Source organism: Alligator sinensis, unplaced genomic scaffold (genome assembly GCF_000455745.1).
Source record: "Alligator sinensis unplaced genomic scaffold, ASM45574v1 scaffold830_1, whole genome shotgun sequence".
NCBI classification, from domain to species: domain Eukaryota; kingdom Metazoa; phylum Chordata; order Crocodylia; family Alligatoridae; genus Alligator; species Alligator sinensis.
The window spans coordinates 1519679-1538438 of record NW_005842309.1 but is presented as its reverse complement, the minus strand read 5'-3'; the positions used below and the strand labels follow the sequence as shown (position 1 = coordinate 1538438).

General features: G+C 41.1%; 1 protein-coding gene across 2 annotated transcripts in view; it reads left to right on the top strand.

Annotated features, from left to right (window-relative positions):
* The window catches only part of ZC4H2 (zinc finger C4H2-type containing), a 19693-nt gene extending 1396 nt beyond the window's left edge, over window positions 1-18297 (top strand). The window contains exons 1-5 of one of the 2 annotated variants that reach the window (XM_006028394.2): window positions 1559-1625; window positions 7964-8135; window positions 9344-9516; window positions 12008-12170; window positions 13323-18297. In XM_006028394.2, coding sequence (XP_006028456.1) covers window positions 7980-8135; window positions 9344-9516; window positions 12008-12170; window positions 13323-13436 — 606 coding nt within the window. In that variant the 5' untranslated portion in view covers window positions 1559-1625; window positions 7964-7979 and the 3' untranslated portion in view covers window positions 13437-18297. Of the gene's footprint in view, window positions 1-1558; window positions 1626-7963; window positions 8136-9343; window positions 9517-12007; window positions 12171-13322 lie in introns of those variants that run through there. The other variant, XM_006028393.2, reaches the window with a different exon arrangement.
* The last annotated feature ends 463 nt before the right edge of the window (window positions 18298-18760 follow it).

Genomic DNA, 18760 nt, shown 5'->3' with positions numbered 1-18760 from the left:
GGGAAAGTACCTGCAATAATTTGGAAGTAAATGGAAGATGCAGTAAACAGCCCTGGCTAGGATACAGCTGTATATATTTATTTGTGTGTGTACTATGCTGATCCACATCATGTGTTGTGTTTTATATTTTTGTATTGAAAAGTTTAAAAGACCAGCCTGAGGGAATCAATAATAAGAAATCAAAAATTGCCAGTGCAGCACAGTCAGCTTTAATCCCCCGCTAACTGATTGATAAAAGAAACAGATATCAAAAGCACAAAATAAGAGCTGGCAGTAATGATAATTTTATCATTATTGCACCTTAACAAAATATTATGACTCTGTTATGACAAGAATTGAAAAGAGAAAGTTATGTTGCTAGGCAAGGGCCCGATCTCTTCTCCTGCAAAGAGTACAAATGAATAAGTGTTGTAAGACCAAACCCCACAAAATCTTTGTAAACGGCATCCTGGAATTCTCTACAGCAAAGGAGAGGACAGCAAATATTTCCCAGACTTCCAGTGATGCTCTGAAACTTTTGTGCTGAAACATCAAGAGTATCATTTTTAAAGCATAAAAATTAAAGCCTTAATTGTGGCCAATCACAGTTCTGTTGAGATTCAATTATTTTAACATTGGATTTAAAATATCTGCCTGATTTTTTCCCCCTCTAGTTGTTACAATAGCTTGCATTCAGCAACATCAAATACATTCAGATTTCTGATGATGATAATGTCCAAAGGTGACTTTTTACTTGTAGTTATTTAATACACTTTACTATTGTAAGTACTGCCTTTATTGTTCATTGTGGTACCAAGAAAACGACATGAATATCTTTAAAACACTTTTTAAAACAGTCAAAGAGCAACATTCTGGGTCATGCTGAGTTAAGGCCCATTTAAGTGAATCCTCAGGATTCCCCCAGTGAAGAGAGTGAGAGAATGAGAATGAAACACTCATGACAGATGTTAGTTATGTTGGTTAATGTGCTACTGGTTGGCACGTAGATACTAGAGGGGTAAGAGCAGTATAAGCATCTCAATAGAAAAGACAAGAATAAATGCAAGGGCAGAATCAATTAGATAAGTCTGTGTCCCAAAATTAGGTCTTTTATTTTCAAAAATATTTTATATGGCCAGATTTTAACAGAAAAAGTTCATGATCTGTGCGTGCTTGTTTTTTAATGAAAAAAAATAATTGCTTGGGTTGAAACAACCCACTGCAACTCTGTATCATTTTGGCAGCACCTAAGTCAGTGATGAGAAATAGCTATGAAACTAACCTGTCTATTTTCATTGTCTTCAAGAAATAAATAGAATATATATTAAAAAATAGAAAGGAAACGTGTTCTTAGCTTCATTAGTCAAAGCTGCTGTTATTACTAAAGATGTTTTAAGTGGAGCCAAAGACAGTGATGATGTTAATGTCAAATTAATATGGTCTATGCTTTTAACACGACACTTGCATACAGAAAAGAGAAAATGAGAAAAGCAATTTTCTTGATGCAAATATATTACATACATTCAGAATAGCAGGTACTCTCATTACCACAGATGAAATTGGTCAGGCAAATCCAGTACATCCTTCTCCAAGTCCTTCTTCAAGAGTTGCTTCTTTTATGATATCTGCAAAAAATAAAGGAACAGGTTAGTAGAGAATGACTCCACTTTTTTTTTTTAAATCACATAATGTATATTTAATCAAGCATAAATATTTGGATTGTATCACTCCCACCCATTTTATGATGCTCCTTCTCTGCACCAGCCTCAAATCTGCCAGTGCAAACTCTTGCACCTGGACAGAGTGCCACTCAACACAAAGATACTCTACAAAGATGCATAGATCAGAAGATCAGGGTGCAGGATTGGTACCACAGATTGCAAGCTTTTCTGAGCAAAGATTGTTTTCAACTTGTCAGAGACTGACTAGCATACTTGAGATGTTATTGAAAAACAAACAGTTAATCACAATACAGTTTTACTTGAATAGGATTCTTCAGAGCGTGTTAAGTAAATACCTGTCCTGACCTCTAAAACCCTGGAGTATAAACACTGTAAACCTATAAACAGATGTGTTTTTTGGAGTAGGATTGGTTGTGTTGGGATGTGTCCTGAGACAGCTGATCCGCTTCATTGGTGTCAACAGATATTGCTGGGTCTTCTGCTCCGTTGAGCTTCAAGGACCTGATTTTGCAGGACAAGAGCCCCGAGTGATGCAGTTCAACTCGGGGCATGCATCTGCAAAAGAGGCAACCCCGCAATGTGGGGTTTGCTTATTACACACCATGGGTATCCCGTATCCCACCCCCCGCAGGAGATTCCTGCAGCAGGCGTATCTGGCTGTGGTGCCCTGACTTGCTCTGCACCTCATGGGGATTTCCCCACTTGAAGACGTGAGGGCATCCCCTCCAGGGAGATTCCCAAGGTGTGCCATAAGCAAGCAGATGTCCTCCATTTAAGGCATCACAAACTGCAACTACCTTTGGTCACAGCAACATTGACAGGCACTTGGAGCATGACAGAGGTCTCTAGGACATCTGCTTGCTTGCAAATTGTGCAACCATAAAAAATGTTATGGTGGCACAAGGTGACATCTATTTGTACACTAAGGCAGGATCCAGACATGTAGGCATGTGTGGTTTGTGGCATGGCAGACCTCTTTGCTGCACCACAAACTGCATGTGTTGTATGTTAAACCGTGTGAGGTGCGGCTAATTTGCTGCACTGGGGCAAATTTTTCTACCGGGATTTCTGGGGAGCAAAAAAAATTCCCCCCTCCCCCCAAGCCACGCAAAGCATGCCAAAGTGCTATGTGCTGGAACAAAGATGTAGATGGGGGAGCAGGCAGCCCTCATTCTGAGGCACATGGGGAGCTGCTTGCTCTCCCATCTCGAGGCAAGCTACATCCCAGCTAGCTGCTCCACGGCTGGTTTGGGTGCAGTGTGCCTTGAGACGGGGGCTCCACGTGCCTCAGTGATGGGGCTCCACAGCGGAGCTCTTGCACATAGGTATGGGGAGATGGGGGCAGCCAGCCCATGGCTACCTGCTCCCCTTTCTTGTGGCACACTGCACCCCAGCTAGCCAGGGAGCGGCTGGCTGGGGTGCAGGGTGCCTCAGTGCGGGGGCTCTGCAGCGTGCAGAAACCAGGGAGCAGGCAGCCCTAGGCTGTGCCCCAGCCAGCCCCACCTACGCCCATGGAGCAGCAGGACAACGTATCCCACTGCAAATCACATGAGCAGGGGCATGCGCTGCAGCACAAGGTAGCGACACAAATTTGCGCCATTCATATTTGTGCTGCTGCAAATGCATGCCCTTGCTCATGTGGACACAACCTAAGAATAACATATCCGAAGACTCCTTGCTTTAATTCTCTTCCTTCTGCAAACAACAAAATTTAATATGAAACATAAAAATACATTAATTTTCTAAAACCTTTCTTACCCCCGTAACTGGTGAGAAATGTCCTTGCTAATATCTTCAAACTTGCTACAAGCTACCAGAAATAATGCCATACTTTGTAGCTTTTCTTCATGATTTTCATCAGATTACCAATTAGTAAAGTGCTCTTTGTGCAGGAAAAATCAGCACTGTTACTTCTGAGAACACAACATACAACAGCTTTATTGTCATTGCCTGATAACTCCCCTGTTCTAGTTTTTTAAACTCTTAAGTGACCATTAGTCCTTGACAGAGGCTAATAAACTTTGGCTTGGGCCACTGGAACGGAAATCGAGTCAGCGACTGCTTTATTGTTGACAGAAGCATTGCCGCAGGCTGCAGAAATCGATGCATTCAGGTAGCCAATTGTTTTGACATGATCTTTGGCTTTATTAGGGGAAGACTGATTGATATAGGGCTAGTCCAACAAAGGACTCATGCGGCCCCACTAGGAGACTGTCCCACCACCAGCCTATTGTGGGTGGAGGCCCCTTCCATCCAGCCTTTTGAAGCTTTGTTGCTGTGCAGAAAAGAATTCAAGATTCACTGGGCTGGAAAAAAAAGCAAGAAAGGACATGAGTTGCAACTCATGTTAAAGGCACTCAGTCAGGGGTGGATGATTTCTGTATTCTATCCAATGACTGTTTAAAGTAACATAGATAAAATGGGGGGCCCACTCACCTCCTCCGGCTATGCTTTAAACCAAAATGGTGCCCCCGATTGCATTGTGTGTGGATCCCAACCTTGTTGGAGTGTTATAGGTCTCTCAGTCCCCACTGGATTGAGCCTGTCAGGACACTTGTTTGAGGAATGGCTCATCTCTAATCCCAGATGGGCTTAAATATGAGGTAGGCCCCGAGCTGCTCAGCATTGTTGCAGGTTGGGCAGTTCTGGGCATACACAAGGACACGTGGGGAACTTTAAACTACAAAAGTGAGGTTCCCCTGGAGCATAGGTGGGGGTTTTCAGGACTCCAATTTTTATTTAGATGCATAAACTCCACCCAAAATTTTTGAACTCCCCCCCCAACATCTTGATACCCTGGCTCATTGAGCTGCCATTTTTGCCTTCCTGGATTGACCCCAGTTCTTCAAAACTGGGACAGTTGGTTTCCTTGTGAAACAACATATGCTCATGTTTATCTGTATGAAACATATAATATTTTCTTTATTACCATATGACATATGAAACATTAATGTATGTCATTGTAAAATGTTCATCGAGCAACTAAAAATTGAAAAATCTGTAGGAAAAAAGCCACGCTCTGATGATTAAGTATATTTACAAAGGCATTCATAGCAAGCTTAAATACGTGTCCCGTGTCTTTGTAAATGTCTTTTACTGATCTCTGAGCTGACCCAGTTCTATACCTGGCTTTGTACTGTGCACATACAGCTCTGCTCCCAGCTTTTCTGCTCCCTGCTGCAATCGTGCTGATCAGAAGCAGCATTAATCTAGACCTTTTTATTCAAAGAGATCTTTTTCTGTTTCATTTTCAAGACCATTTTCAAATGATGTCATGTGATGAAGACCTTTTCTGTGCTTTGTTGCAGTGAAGCATCTAAACTCTCATTCAGAATTCGAAAAAGATTTGTGTCCTGGCCCCCCCACCTTCATTTATATTATCACTGCCAGACAGTCCTCAGATGGGAATGATGCACAACAGAGACACAATGTGTGGCACTGTTTTTGGATCTGAAGCTAACCTAACCCTCAGTTCCTGATTTGAGTTGGGGGAATTCTTCTAACCTTACTGCCACCCATAGAAGTCATAGTTGGTAGATAGAATCTGTTGCCCCAAAATGTTATTCTGCTCCTCTTGAAATTTGTTAGGTATATTTTGCTTTCTTAACCAAATGCTGGCAGCCTGCTCTGGTTTTCATTTCCTACTTGCTTGCAACTCTTAACGACTTTGCAAACACACCTGGGGTGGAATCAGAAGTGCTGGAGACCCCAGCAAGCATTGTATTTGATCAGTACAGTCTAGGAACCGGAAGCCAGGGGAAATGAGAGAAGGCTTAGCAGAAGCAATGCCATAGCCTTCACAATAGCACAGCTGGTGAGCACAGCTCTAATGAAAGCTGGGGCAGTGTCTGATGACTATTCCTAGTGCAGTTCACAGAAGAGCACTTAGTACAGCTGTAAGCAGGAGCCAGATGTGAATGGCACAGCTTCGTGTTATTGCCTTGTGAGTCTTGATCATGTAAAGAAATAGAAGGAAGGGGCTATGCATCACCGTCTTGAAGCATATTTAAATCTCCTCTACATAGTTAATAAGGAAAACATGGATTGATGCTGTAGTAGTGTCAACATGGATCCTTATTAGGAGACAAAGAGGGAGAAGAGAGGAGAGTCACTTTCACCCTTAGAGCCCTTCAAGGAAACAGAAGGTTTTCCAGAATATGCTGACTGATGGCGGGGAAGGGGTTTTTAAATGCTATAATCCTATGCTTATGAAACAAGCACCATAAGGAGACGTCAGGTTAGATGACCCCTTACTCCCAGGAGATAAAGTTCTATACTTCCGTGGGGGAGGGAAGCAGCTTTGGTCTGTGAAATGAACAATTGCCTCCCAGGTTTGACAGCCGTCAGTTCCCAGAAAAAAAGTTTACAGCCAATTACTGCAGCGTGCTCAGTGTCTTCAAATCCCACTGAAGACAACAGCCTTACCTTGCTCTTTTTTCCATAAAAGCAGATCAGGGCCACTGACAGCTGAGGCACACAGCACTTATTAAGACCGAATCTGCCATATAAATAATATACGGAAATCTGTAAAATAAATTCTGGTATCAATATGGTTCCCACTGAACTTCGTGGGAGTCTTGGTTATTGGCTTGAATTGATGCAGGAACAAGCTATCTAAATGTAGATAAAACTCTGTTTCTCCCAAGCCTCTTCCTACTCACGTAGGGAATCTACTATGTTACTTGAATGCACTTGGTGCCAAACCTGAATCATCGATGCAGTGGAGGGAATGTCATTAAACAGAAATGCCACGATCTTGCTTTGTGCAGCAGTGGCTGAAGTGAAGTCATGAGACACTGGAGATCTAAGCAAGCTCAATTACTAGTCTTTGGAAACTGAAGACTGGAGTACAACTCACCCATGGCCCCAGCTAAATTGGGTTGGGAAATAAAAGAGTCTCTTGTCTGTCCAGTCAACTGTTTTCAAACTGATATGGCCTGAACCAATGTTAAGTCACAACCATAGAAGGCATAGGCTTTGAACAACCAGACCTTCTATCTTAGCTTTAGAAAGACAGGCATTGCCCAGACTGCATGGCTTTTAAGCGTGAAATATGGGGTGGTACCATTTTAAAAGGAATAAACAGAAACTGGAATGCAAAACAACAGGAGTGGCAGGTACAAATAGCCTCAAAGGGGCGAGAGCTTGGTTGAGAATCAAAAGAACGTGCTGTAATCTGCAGGTGGGATTTTAGATGTTTTGAAATGCCATCAGAGCTGCTACTATCCTGTTACATTTACCAGCTTCCTGTATACCCCTACCAGCATACATTTTATATTTTAACCCCTTAAATAGCAATTATTATTATAATGAAAATTAAATCTGCCATTACACAATTTCTCCCATGTACCCTACAAAAGATGTCTTGCGTACCCCCAGGGGTACGTGTACCACAGTTTGAGAACCCCTGCTCTAGAACTTCCTTTGCACAAAGCAGAAGTTTACATTTCAGTGCCTCAATCTAGCATTGGCCTAATTGGAAATGTGACATAATTTCCATTTTATACTCTGTTTCACAGAGCCCACTTTAAATCCAAAGGATGTAAACATCATCTCGTAGCACCCAGGTTTACTTACAATGCACCAAGTACAATTAATTGTATTATTTGTCTGGGTTTATACTGACTGCTAAATCATGGTCACTTTCATGACATGTAATTTGATTATTCTGTGTAACAAAATAGAAACAACAACATAGCAATAGAGCTGGGATTAGAACCTAGGAGTGTGTACAGAAGTTGGGTTTTTTTACCATTTAAAGCACTTTATTGCTGTGACTTAACAGAAGGGCATGGCTTTACGGCACTATAAAAATGGGTGCAGCGCTTTAAATGAACCTTTGTTAAACAAGGTATTGAATTTGAAGTGCTGTATTTTACAGCAGTTTCGCAACTTCAGATAAGTTCTGTATACTGGTCAAATTTCTGATCAGTGGAGAAGGCCAGAAGGCTGCAGAGCACCCCCTGCCTCCTAGCCTGGAAAGTGCAGGGAGGTTCAGAAACACCCCCACCACACACTGCACTTCTGTCATGTTTAAGAGCACTTGCTAGTGCTTTAAATTCGTGCTGTAAAATATGCACGGAGCAGTGTACATACCCTAGGAGTTCCACGGCTCTAGGTTTCCATTCAGACCATATCATCCTGTCACAAACATACTTTGTTTTGTCTTTACTCTTTCCTGCCAGCCCCTTGCTAGTGGTGAACACATGTGCTTGCATCAACAGTGATGTCTCTTAGATTACCCTTAAACAGAATTTACTTGCAGTTGTCCCTCTAGGTTTATGATGTCTGTTGGGTTACAGGAATAAAACTTTGCAGATGGAAAAGATCAAGGCACGTCTCAAGGCAGAGTTTGAAGCCCTGGAATCTGAGGAGAGGCATTTGAAGGAATACAAGCAGGAGATGGACCTTCTGCTGCAGGAGAAGATGGCCCATGTGGAGGAGTTGAGGCTGATCCATGCTGATATCAATGTGGTATGTAGCCTGTGGACAGTGTGAGCCATATATCTATATCTATATATAGATATAGTTCCATATGAATTGTCCTAGAGGGATACATTTGACAGATTAGAGATTTACAACCTGGGGCTCCACTGACACCAGACAAGGAACATTCAGCTGATGTTGGACGTGTTAATGGGAATCACCACTGGTGCTTATCTGTATCAAAGAAGAAGATTTTTAGTAACAGGCATGGGGTATAATTTTGGGGTCAGGGCCTAGATAACCCTGCTCACTGTTGATATAACTTTTCCAGCAGCCACAGTAATGTTTTCCTCTCACTTCCTAGTAAATAACCTTCTGAGTCCTATCTAATTTAGCATCTTTTGTAATTGGCTGGGATATAGTTTGTAGCTTTTTGAGGTCTACAGCTCTTAACATAGGAGAGCCTTTGTCCTTGATTGGAGACACTAAGCACTAAGGAGATAAAGAGAAATAGCAAGAGAAGGGACACTACACACAAAAGGAAGATGCAATATTTAGAAGACTGCAATTTTAAACCCATGGTTTCTACACCGTACGGTTATAAAGTGTTTCGAGCTACAGGGATGTCTGGGATCTGTAGTAGAGAAGGAACAACTCCAAGTCTTAGGCAGGCACAAATGGGTGCTTTGTATTCAGCCTGCATTTATTTATCATGAGATTTGTTTCTCTTCCTCCCAGCTGTTCCTTAACATTCTCTACTTTCACCTTATTTTTCCCATCACATTATCTTTCTGTCTGCTGTTTTTCTCACTCCTTTGCCCAACTAGAACAGGTTCCCAACAAAATCAGAATCAAACTTTTGAACCCAGGGTGTTTGGCACAATTTGAAACAAGACAAAAAGTTTGGCCTGCTCTAGCAGAGAGGTTTTACTTCATTTTAACACTGGACAAGAATCTTTTCAAAGCTTCTTATTCAGCAGTCCAGCCTACTAGCTATTTCTGTTGTGCAGAAAAAGGTATAAGATGAATCCTTCTGTGACACTGCCTCATATTTAATAAGACAATGCCTTGCCTAAGAACTGCTTCCTTGCCCCTCTTCTACCCTCTGTATTTGACCATGTCATTGTCTGTGTATTCTCTAACAATTTCAATATGTTCTGCTCTCAAAAGGACATCATTGTACTCTGCCACCTGTGGCTGAGGGTTCAGAGACTAGTGAATGAAACAATCCATTAAGCAAATATCTCCTGTTTCAGATGGAGAATACCATCAAGCAGTCTGAGAATGACCTCAACAAGCTCTTGGAGTCCACTCGACGCCTGCATGAAGAGTACAAGCCCCTGAAAGAGCATGTTGATGCTTTGCGGATGACTCTAGGCTTGCAGAGGCTGCCAGATCTCTGTGAGGAGGAAGAAAAACTCTCCCTTGAGTAAGTCTTTAGATCAAGCGCTACCTGGCACTCTAGCCAATCATGATTTGCAAGATATTTTTGGTGTCAGCTGGAAGGTGGAAACTCAGAAGCAAGAAATTTAATTAATGCAATTAATGAAGAGGGGATGGGGGTTCATATATGCATAACAAAAGTGAGTCAGCTCCTTTCAGGCCTATAAAAAGGTTCGATCTGAGTTTGGGGCAAAGATGAAAGTTTAATTTAGAACTGCCCAAGCACCAAATTCCAGCTCCAAACTGCAAAATTCAAGGGCAGTTAAATGTCTGTTTTTTAATTACATGGTGCTTTTTCTGAAGGATTCATATCTTCTATCTAAATTAGAATGGGTATAGGATAAGGTGGGAGAGGAAACCAGGATTATCATCCTATTATAAAGGCACGTCTACACGATCATTAATGCGCCTTTGCTACTGCACACATTAAGTTTAGTACTGCTAATAGGAGGTACTAGATAAAGGCGCAGCAGCTGAGCTAATGTACAGTAGCAAAGGCAAACTTTTTTGGTGACACTTAATGCGCAGTAGACTAATTCTACTGCACATTTTTTTGCCATGACATTCTAATGCGCAGTAGAACAGTCCACTACGCATTAAGGTGTCTTGTGGTGGATGCACCCAATAAAGAGTTTCAGTTTTTTTGGCATGTAATTACATTTTGGATCGTGTCATGACCACCCAACGCCCACTAGGACTTGCAGCCCCACTTTTGGTCAATGTTCATCCACAATAACTGAGTTTCTGTGGACCTTGCAACCTCAAGCACCAGTGCTACAACTTCTGGTTTGATATCTGTTGTAATAGTTGACAGAGCGTATGTCTACGAGAGATGCTACGGTACAGTAGCAATGAGCTACTATGCCATAGCTTGTTGCTACTGCTCAGTAGCATGGCCGGGCACTAATTGAGGCAGTGCTACTGTGCAGTAGTAGTGTCAGGGGAGGGGGGGGAACTTGTGTCAACAGTACTGTGCAGTAACAACTATGTAGTCCACCATGCATGTAGATGTGGCCAGAATTGAATGATTCTTCGTCGGAACTCTGTTTTCAGAGACAGCTGTCAAAACATCAGACAGACACTGAATCCAGATGGCTGGATCTCTGGTAAAAGTATTAATGACATTCTTCCCATATGAGATCCAGAAAGGCAAGTTAATAATGCTTCTCCAAAGAATGGCTCCTTGCACTTCAGAAAGAAGTGACAAATTCTGCCATTTGGCTTCTTGTATGAAATAATAATAGAGTAGGTTCTGCAGGTTTCTTGCTGATCCACTGCAAATGATCTCATCCCTTCTGGCCTTAGAAGATATGAAACTGACAGTCACAGAACTCACGTCTAAAGCTTTAGATTAAATGTGACTAATGAATGCATTTCTTCAACCTTAAGGTTGCAAATAAAACTGAAAATAAGAACATGACATTGATTTTTTTTTTTGTAAAATATTTTATTAACTTGCATAACCTCCTTCCCCCAAATAGCTACACTACTTATTGCAATCTATATCTGTTAATGGTTAGATCTGTCCAGTTTTACCAGTCTATTTTATTATTTATTAGGTGTCAGAGGACTTATGGTTATGGTCACCAGCTATATTTTAATGCTCAGGGCAAATACAAATCAATCACTAAAAATGATAATTTTAAATACTTTAAAGAAAAAATTCTTCATTTTTAAGTTTCAAATTATGACCATTTTAAACTGAGGCCTAAACTTATTATAAACTTCTATAATAATTTAAGTTAAAAAAAGGAAGAAACATTTTGGCAGCACATGTTTACTACCCATGAATGATGCCAAAAATAGGACTGAAGAAGATAATTATTTGACTAAGTACCTAAAATTAGTGCTTGTTGAAAGGCTAAACTTGCTTTTGATAGCTGTAGCCTTTTCTGCAGATGCATACAAATATTTTAATTATTTTGATTTGTTTATTCTAGGTCATTTCAGTAACTCCTTTATCCAGAAAAATGGAATGGGAGTGCAAAAAGCAGGAAAGTTTGTTTTCCCTTTCACATCTATGAATAAAGCTAGGTGTGTTAAGCTAAGATCTACTAGTTTAAAAAAATCTTGAAAGACCTGGTAACCAGAAATCAATTAGTTAAATCCACCAGCTAAAGATACATCCTTTGCTTTATAAATAATTTAGTTTTCAGTGCAAAATATGTTTTAATAAACTTATTTTTCTTATGGATTTGGGGCATATCTAACATAATTTCATTTGTTAGGGGGGAGGCAGGAACAGGGCAATCAATTATTAGAATTGGTGATATGCATCAGTTCATTTTGATCCCATTTGAAATATACTGGTTCAAATGAGTCCTTAGGGTAAGTCATTTGTCTCTTGTAGAACCCACCCCCCTCCAGGGATGAGTACAGTCCTTTATATTTGAACACAGAACAGCTATTACCAGCAGTGCTTGCTACATAAAGGATGGGTCAGCAGCTGATTCTATTTTTGGTTTGTTTTCGTGTAGTTACTTTGAGAAGCAGAAAGCGGAATGGCAGACAGAACCGCAGGAACCTCCCATCCCAGAATCTCTGGCAGCAGCTGCAGCTGCTGCCCAACAGCTACAAGTGGCGAGGAAGCAGGATACCAGACAGACGGCAACTTTCAGACAACAGCCACCTCCAATGAAGGTTAGGAGGTGGAATGTGGCACTTGGTCTCTTGAGTGACTGGAGTATGCTCTGTTCTGAAGTGATCAGTGTTATTAAAAAAAAAATGGGGCCAATTTCAATTTTGCTTACACTGGGATGAATCGAGAGCAGTTCCCAAGAAGCTACCAGAGCTGTAGCAGGAGGTAAGGGATCAGATCATGCTCTCTATTGGAGAATCTCCCTCGGGGGAGAGGCAGCAGGTATCCATTCTTCCAGCACTGCCTGAGCTTCAGAAATAGCAGTTTCCCAGAAAAAAAATACCACCTTCTAAAAAGGTCTTTTTGTTCATCTAGTAAGAACTACAGTGGGAAGTTACAGCCTAACACACTGAAATTAGAAAGAAAACATACATTTTAACACTGAAGACACTTAAATATTGGAACAATCTACCAATGAAAGTGGTAGATTCTCCATCTCTTGATGTTTTCAAATGAAGAGTAACTATATAACTGAAAGCTGTGCTGTAGTTATATACAAGTTATTGCGCTCAGTAGAGAGGGAGCTGAAAAAAAATCTATATAGGCCTCTGGTATATGGGTCAATATAAATGGTATAATGACCCCTTCTGGATTAAATTCTATGAACCTGCAGCTGGACTCCAAAACCACTTCTCTGATCCGGTTAGGCTTCTTTAATACAGTGCAGTCTTGTTCTAATGAACCCCTATGGGACCAGGAGAAAAGTCCATTAAAAGAGGGTTAGTCAATTTGCTGCAACATAATAATAATTTTTTAAAAATTGGTTCCTGCTATTGGAATTATTAAAAGCACGGCATTTATCATAAACAGGGTTTGTTCTAATGAGGTTGTACTGGACAAAATGTGGAGAAAGAAAAATAAATTGGGATATAATAATCGGAGTAAATGACATGGAGGTTGTGTTGACCATTTATTCATTTGTTTATTTAATTCAGTAAATCATCTAGCTTTCATTTGACCTGAAGATTTTGGAAAATCCAGGGACCTCACCACAAAAGTTGGTTCTGTTTTAGTATTGAGAACATGGAGCTTTGGTTACTTTTTCCTTAGAAGGAGTTAAAGTAAGATGCTCAATACGCAGTGCATCTCACCAGGATTTACGGATTCATTGATAAGTTTGCCAAATAGTAATAGGATGCAATATTTCATTTCAGGCCTGTTTATCCTGCCACCAACAAATTCATCGGAATGCACCCATATGCCCACTCTGCAAAGCAAAGAGCCGGTCTCGGAATCCAAAAAAACCCAAGAGGAAACAGGATGAATGAGACATAGGAGACCATGGAGCAAACATATGACCCATCCCAAACCCTTTCCAGTAGAACTGTAAACGTGGCCAGAATTTATCGAAGTGCAGACTCAAGTACGATCTATCCATTGTTTTCTATTTAATGTGATGTAAGCACAATGTTTCTGTTATGTCTAAATTTCCTTCCAGTCCTCGAGTTTTGGTTTTAGGAAGAGACGTGTTGATGGTGCTACACTTTCACGTTTCAGTCATTCCGTCTTTCTGACTGCTAAGCAGAGTGGAACTTCTAAAGCGAGTAGTTACAATGCCAGGGGGCACTTCATAAATCTGATTGCTGAAAAGGAGAGATGATCCTTACCATGAAGATCCATTTGCGGATACGTGTTTTATAATTAATTACTACAGACGTGAGTTACTTCTACTGTACCTGCCAGAATGTCCCTGGGTTTTTCCCTCTCTGCACTGTTTACCACTATAGTATCTGACTAAAGCAGGAATTGGCCATAATACCAGAACATTCTTAATGATCCAGTGTTGCTACAGTTAATTTTATGTCTGCTTTTTAAACAAAGTTACGCTAATTTTCTCCTCCTAAGGAAATGCCACTTGAAGAATAGAAGTGCTTGAGTATCCATTTGCTGTGCTAAAGAACTATGTCTTAATCTAACCAGCAAGATTGCACATGGCTAAGTGTAGACTAGAGCTCATTTTATCAAGAGCCTTTAAGTATATGAGAGAAAACAAGGATTCAGACAGATACGAGATCAACACATGCAGTTGGGGTTCAGATTAACGTGGTCTGATTGTTGTATCCCCACAGACCAAGCGTAAAATCTAGGGAGAGAACCACATCAAATCAGTCAAATGAATTGCTGAGAATAACACGGGTTCATTACATTTTAACATCTTTAGCATGGCCATTTTTCAGCGCTCATAAGACTGACTTCAATTAAGTACTAAGGCTCAAGTCAGAAGTATTTGTGAATTGCCAGTGCTCTGTAGCCCAAGAACTGAACCTGGTTCTTCAGAGAAAACTCTCAAAGATCCCTCATCTCTAACATCCATTGACTGTAACATTAACCCTTCTGTGTGTCTTTGTCCCTCTTGCTTGTATGGGTCAAAAATCAGCCTTGGAATGCAGGCAGGCCCAATGCCGAGTGAAGTCATGGGGAATTTCACTAGTACGCTTCACAGTGGCTGCGTCTGCATAAGACGCTTACTGTACAGTAGCTCATTACTACTGCGCAGTAGCATCACATGGCATGAACCGTGACATAATGCTACAGCACATTAGTAATGAGTTACTGCACATTCAGTGGCACCAGGAAGCTGTGCAGGGATGCTACTGCACAGTAACACCAGTTACTGCGCAGTCATTTAGTACTTAGGTATGCTAGTTCTAAATGACTGTGCAGTAACAAATGCACAGTCAGCGTCTTGTGCAAATGCAACCGGTAGGACTGGTTGAAAACATTTTGTTAAAAATTGGGGTTTTGACAAAATAACTTTTTTTCATCAAAATGTCATTTTTTAAAAGTTTACGTTTTCCACAAAGAAAGCAAAAAGGCCATTTCCCAAGCAATTCTAGTCCAGGACCAGCTATGTTTCCTTGCTTCACATATTTACCAGAGTCTATTTGGAGTATGTATCACAATCCTCTAACACATGTGCGTGCCTCAGCTAAAGGGACAATTAAATACATAATGATACCTACTCAGAGAGAATCTATGAAGGGCACTGTCCTTAATACAGAACTAGGACCCAGAACCCCTTGGATCCTAATCCCAATCATTGCTTTGTTTGCAAGACTGCTGTGGGGCTGGTACAGCTGGCTTGTCTCAGACTTGGGCAAATTCAAATAGTATTTAAAAATCCTACTAAAGAACTGGAATATTTTAATATTAAAATTATTTTCAATAACTTTAGGGATTATGCAGGCAAGGGACTACTCAATTAGGCTTTCTTCTGCAGTTAAGCTGGAGTGGTTGTTTTAGGAATTCTTAATTTTTGCAAACAAGTTAGTTTCCAGACTCTGGTGAGGAGCCTTTCCCTCTGCTTGGGACTCGACCAGCAAAAGCCCTTTATGTGGGTTTGTAAAGTTACCAAGTTTTTCCCAGCTTGTCACAGAGTGTTTTACTGAAGTGAGCCTTATAATTGAACATAATTTTAGTTGGCATTGAACCATTATAATGGTTTCATGATTATATAAACATCTGTCCACAGTAAAGAGAGAACTCAGGAGCTTCTGTTTCAGAAAATATAGGCTTCTGCCACTTAATATAGAGGGAATTTTTTTAACTTTAGTAATGTGGCCAAGATCCTGCATAAAATGAAGCCACTGGAAAATAATCTGGTCCTAAATACAGTTTTTCAAGTCTAACGTTCCATTCAGTAGATGGCAGTGGTGACACTGTCTGCCACCTTCTGTGTGTCCTGACTTGCATATATTAACAAACCTAAAATACTGCATTCTGCTTTTGAAAGTGAAAGGGGCCATATATATTATCTTTCCTATACAGCGCAATTTCTACTGGGGTGATAGGAAAATGTACACAGGGTGAGAGGGTGGTATAAGAGCCCCTAATTTGAATGCATGAGTACATCCTTTTGTTAACATATGTATATAATTTCAAAAACTAATGACAACAGACACTGGGCAAATGGTTCTGCAATTATGTAGCTTCTGTAGAAGGATGGATTGGTAAAAACGCTGATGTCCAATCCTGCCACTCCCTCAACAGACAGGATCAGTCCTACCTATTCTTGCCTCATTCTTACATTCCAGGGTTATTCCTGCTTGGGGATTTCCTGATTGAACTGGAGAGTGCTTGAAGATGCACCATTTTCTAATTCAGTATTTTGGATTTTTATTTTTATTTTAAACTAGTCTCTTGTGCCTTTGTGTTCAACAATGTCATTTTTTAAAGGAAAAACAACATGTTTATAATATGTGCATAAAAGACAAAATAACCATGTATTAGTGTTTACATAGCTGTTTTCGTATCCTTTATAAAGTTGTGCTATATGAATGCTGTGCATTGCTGGTAGTGAGGCAGACTTGCACCAAGAAGTCAAAAATGGAATGACGTATTTAAGGGAGGAGGGCTCTTACTAAGGAAAACGGTGTCTACCTGGCACTTCCTACCACAGACCAACGAAGGAAGATTACTGGATGCCTTCACATGTGACAGCTCTGGGCCTTTTCTTTTTCTGAGCTCCCTTTTTCTTGTTCAGAGACTAGAAAAAATATTGTGACATACTGAATTCTTGATCTTTCAGGCTTATGCAAAGCTGTCCCATAGTTATATAATTTCTCAACTTTTTGTAAAGTAGAAACTTCTACAGATCAACAATGGCCTCTAATTTTGGGTGACTGTAACTCTAAAGTTTGGGTTCACTGCAGTGTTAACCTGGACTCTTCCTCTAGTTTCAGCCCAAGCCATTCCACTCTCAGAACCCCACAAATCCAAGTTTTCTTGTGCTGTTACAACCCGATTCAATTTAATGCTGTGAAATAAACCCACTTTGCAATAAGGATTCAGGGGCAAAACCAAAGCGAATCACGTTTTGTTGACAGTCTGCCCTTCCTACAGTTTCCCAAGAAGATGGAGAAGTTCTCTTGCAACTGACACCACTGGCTGGGAGAAAATCCTACAGCATCTTGACACATACACCCAGGGGATGTATGCCATCAGGCCAGGGGCAGATCTGAGATTTGGAAAAGGGGTGTGTGGGAGCAGCCAACTATGGTGCAAGAGTGACTGCACCTGGCACTTCCAGCCTTCCTCTTCCCCCTCTGCCCATCCGCTGGTGTGGACAGACCACACCATGGGAGCCTCTGGTAACTTTCTTAAAGAATCCCATTAATTCCCCTCCATGCTCAAACACACTCCCTCTGTTCCCATTTCTCCCTCTCTTGCATGCTGCTGCTGCTTTTCCTGCTGCACTGGGATCAGGGAAAATTCAAAGCTACTCCTGCCTGATCCAGCTAGGCTGCATGGGAGCTGGGCTCAGCTTGGAACAGTGACAGTGGCAGCAGCATTGACAGGTGAGGGGATGGGTTCCCCAACCCGGCACAGGGAAGGGGAACCCCGCTGCCCATTGCCACTGCTGCTGTCACTGTTGCCAGCTGAGCCCAGCCGCCATGCAGCCCAGATGGAGTAGGCAGGAGCTTCCCCCTCCCCAAGATGGCAGGGAAAAGCAGTAGTAGCAGGGGAGGGAAGGAAGGTAGGGAGGGGAGGAGACATGCCTCTGCATAGAGGGCAAGAGGGAGATTCTTAGGTGCTCTGAGGACTTTAAAAAAAATCTCCAGTGGCTCCTGTAGCATGGTCCAACCTGAAAACGGGGGACGGGGTCAGCTGTACCACCACACCTCTCTGGATCTGCCCCTGTGTGTTATAACAAGGAGGACAGAGTAAAACGAACAGGGCTTTGCTATAGAGACATTCATGCCCAGGCTATGCCAACTTGACGGCGCAGTGTTGAATACCAATCATCCAGGTTAATTGTGAAGTGAAGACACCCCTTAAATTATAATCTTTACACTCAGTAAAATAGATTGAAGTATGCTTGCCACACACTGAACCTGCCATTGACTGCAAGTTACAGAATTAGAGGCCATTTAAAAAAAAAAAAAATGTAGCCCCAAATGTTTTGCTTTAAAGATCAGGTTTAAGCAGAGCTCAGTTGAGAGCTAATGCACACCTTTAATAAGTGAATACTTAAGACACTGTTCATTTTTATTTTAGGCTTTCTGACTTTTCCTTATTATTATGCATTAGTACTCGCCTTGAGTTGCACCAGCTTCTGTGTTTAAATAATATACTCCCTTGCCCAGTTGGGATAACAGTGTGCTACAAGTTCTGCTTGTCTGTACAGTCCTTTTTAATAAACATTGTTTCATGTTGATTTCTTCCTTTAGGGTATTTTCAAATGTGTTAATTGAATATTACTGATGAATACCTAGTGTTTTGCAAGTTGTAAACACAGTTCTTTAGTTTTACAATGTACAATTAACCATTTCCCCTTTTTACCCTTATAGCAAGTTTATGGGCCTGAAAATACTACAGACTAAAGAGAATGTACATCCCTTTTAATGAACCTTGGCAGGGAGGAAACATATAATGGTAAGGAAGAAGATGGTAAATCTGGCCTGAACAGCATCTGGACCTCATACCAAGCTTCTGCTTGTGCTCAGAGATTTCTGTATTTAGATATGAGACAGATTTTCATAAGTGTGAATTTTCATACTGCTTACCACTTACATATGGAACTACCTAGTTTCATACATGTGAATGCCTAAGTTGTACTTGCAGTACAAGTCAGACCCATAACAAGAGGACA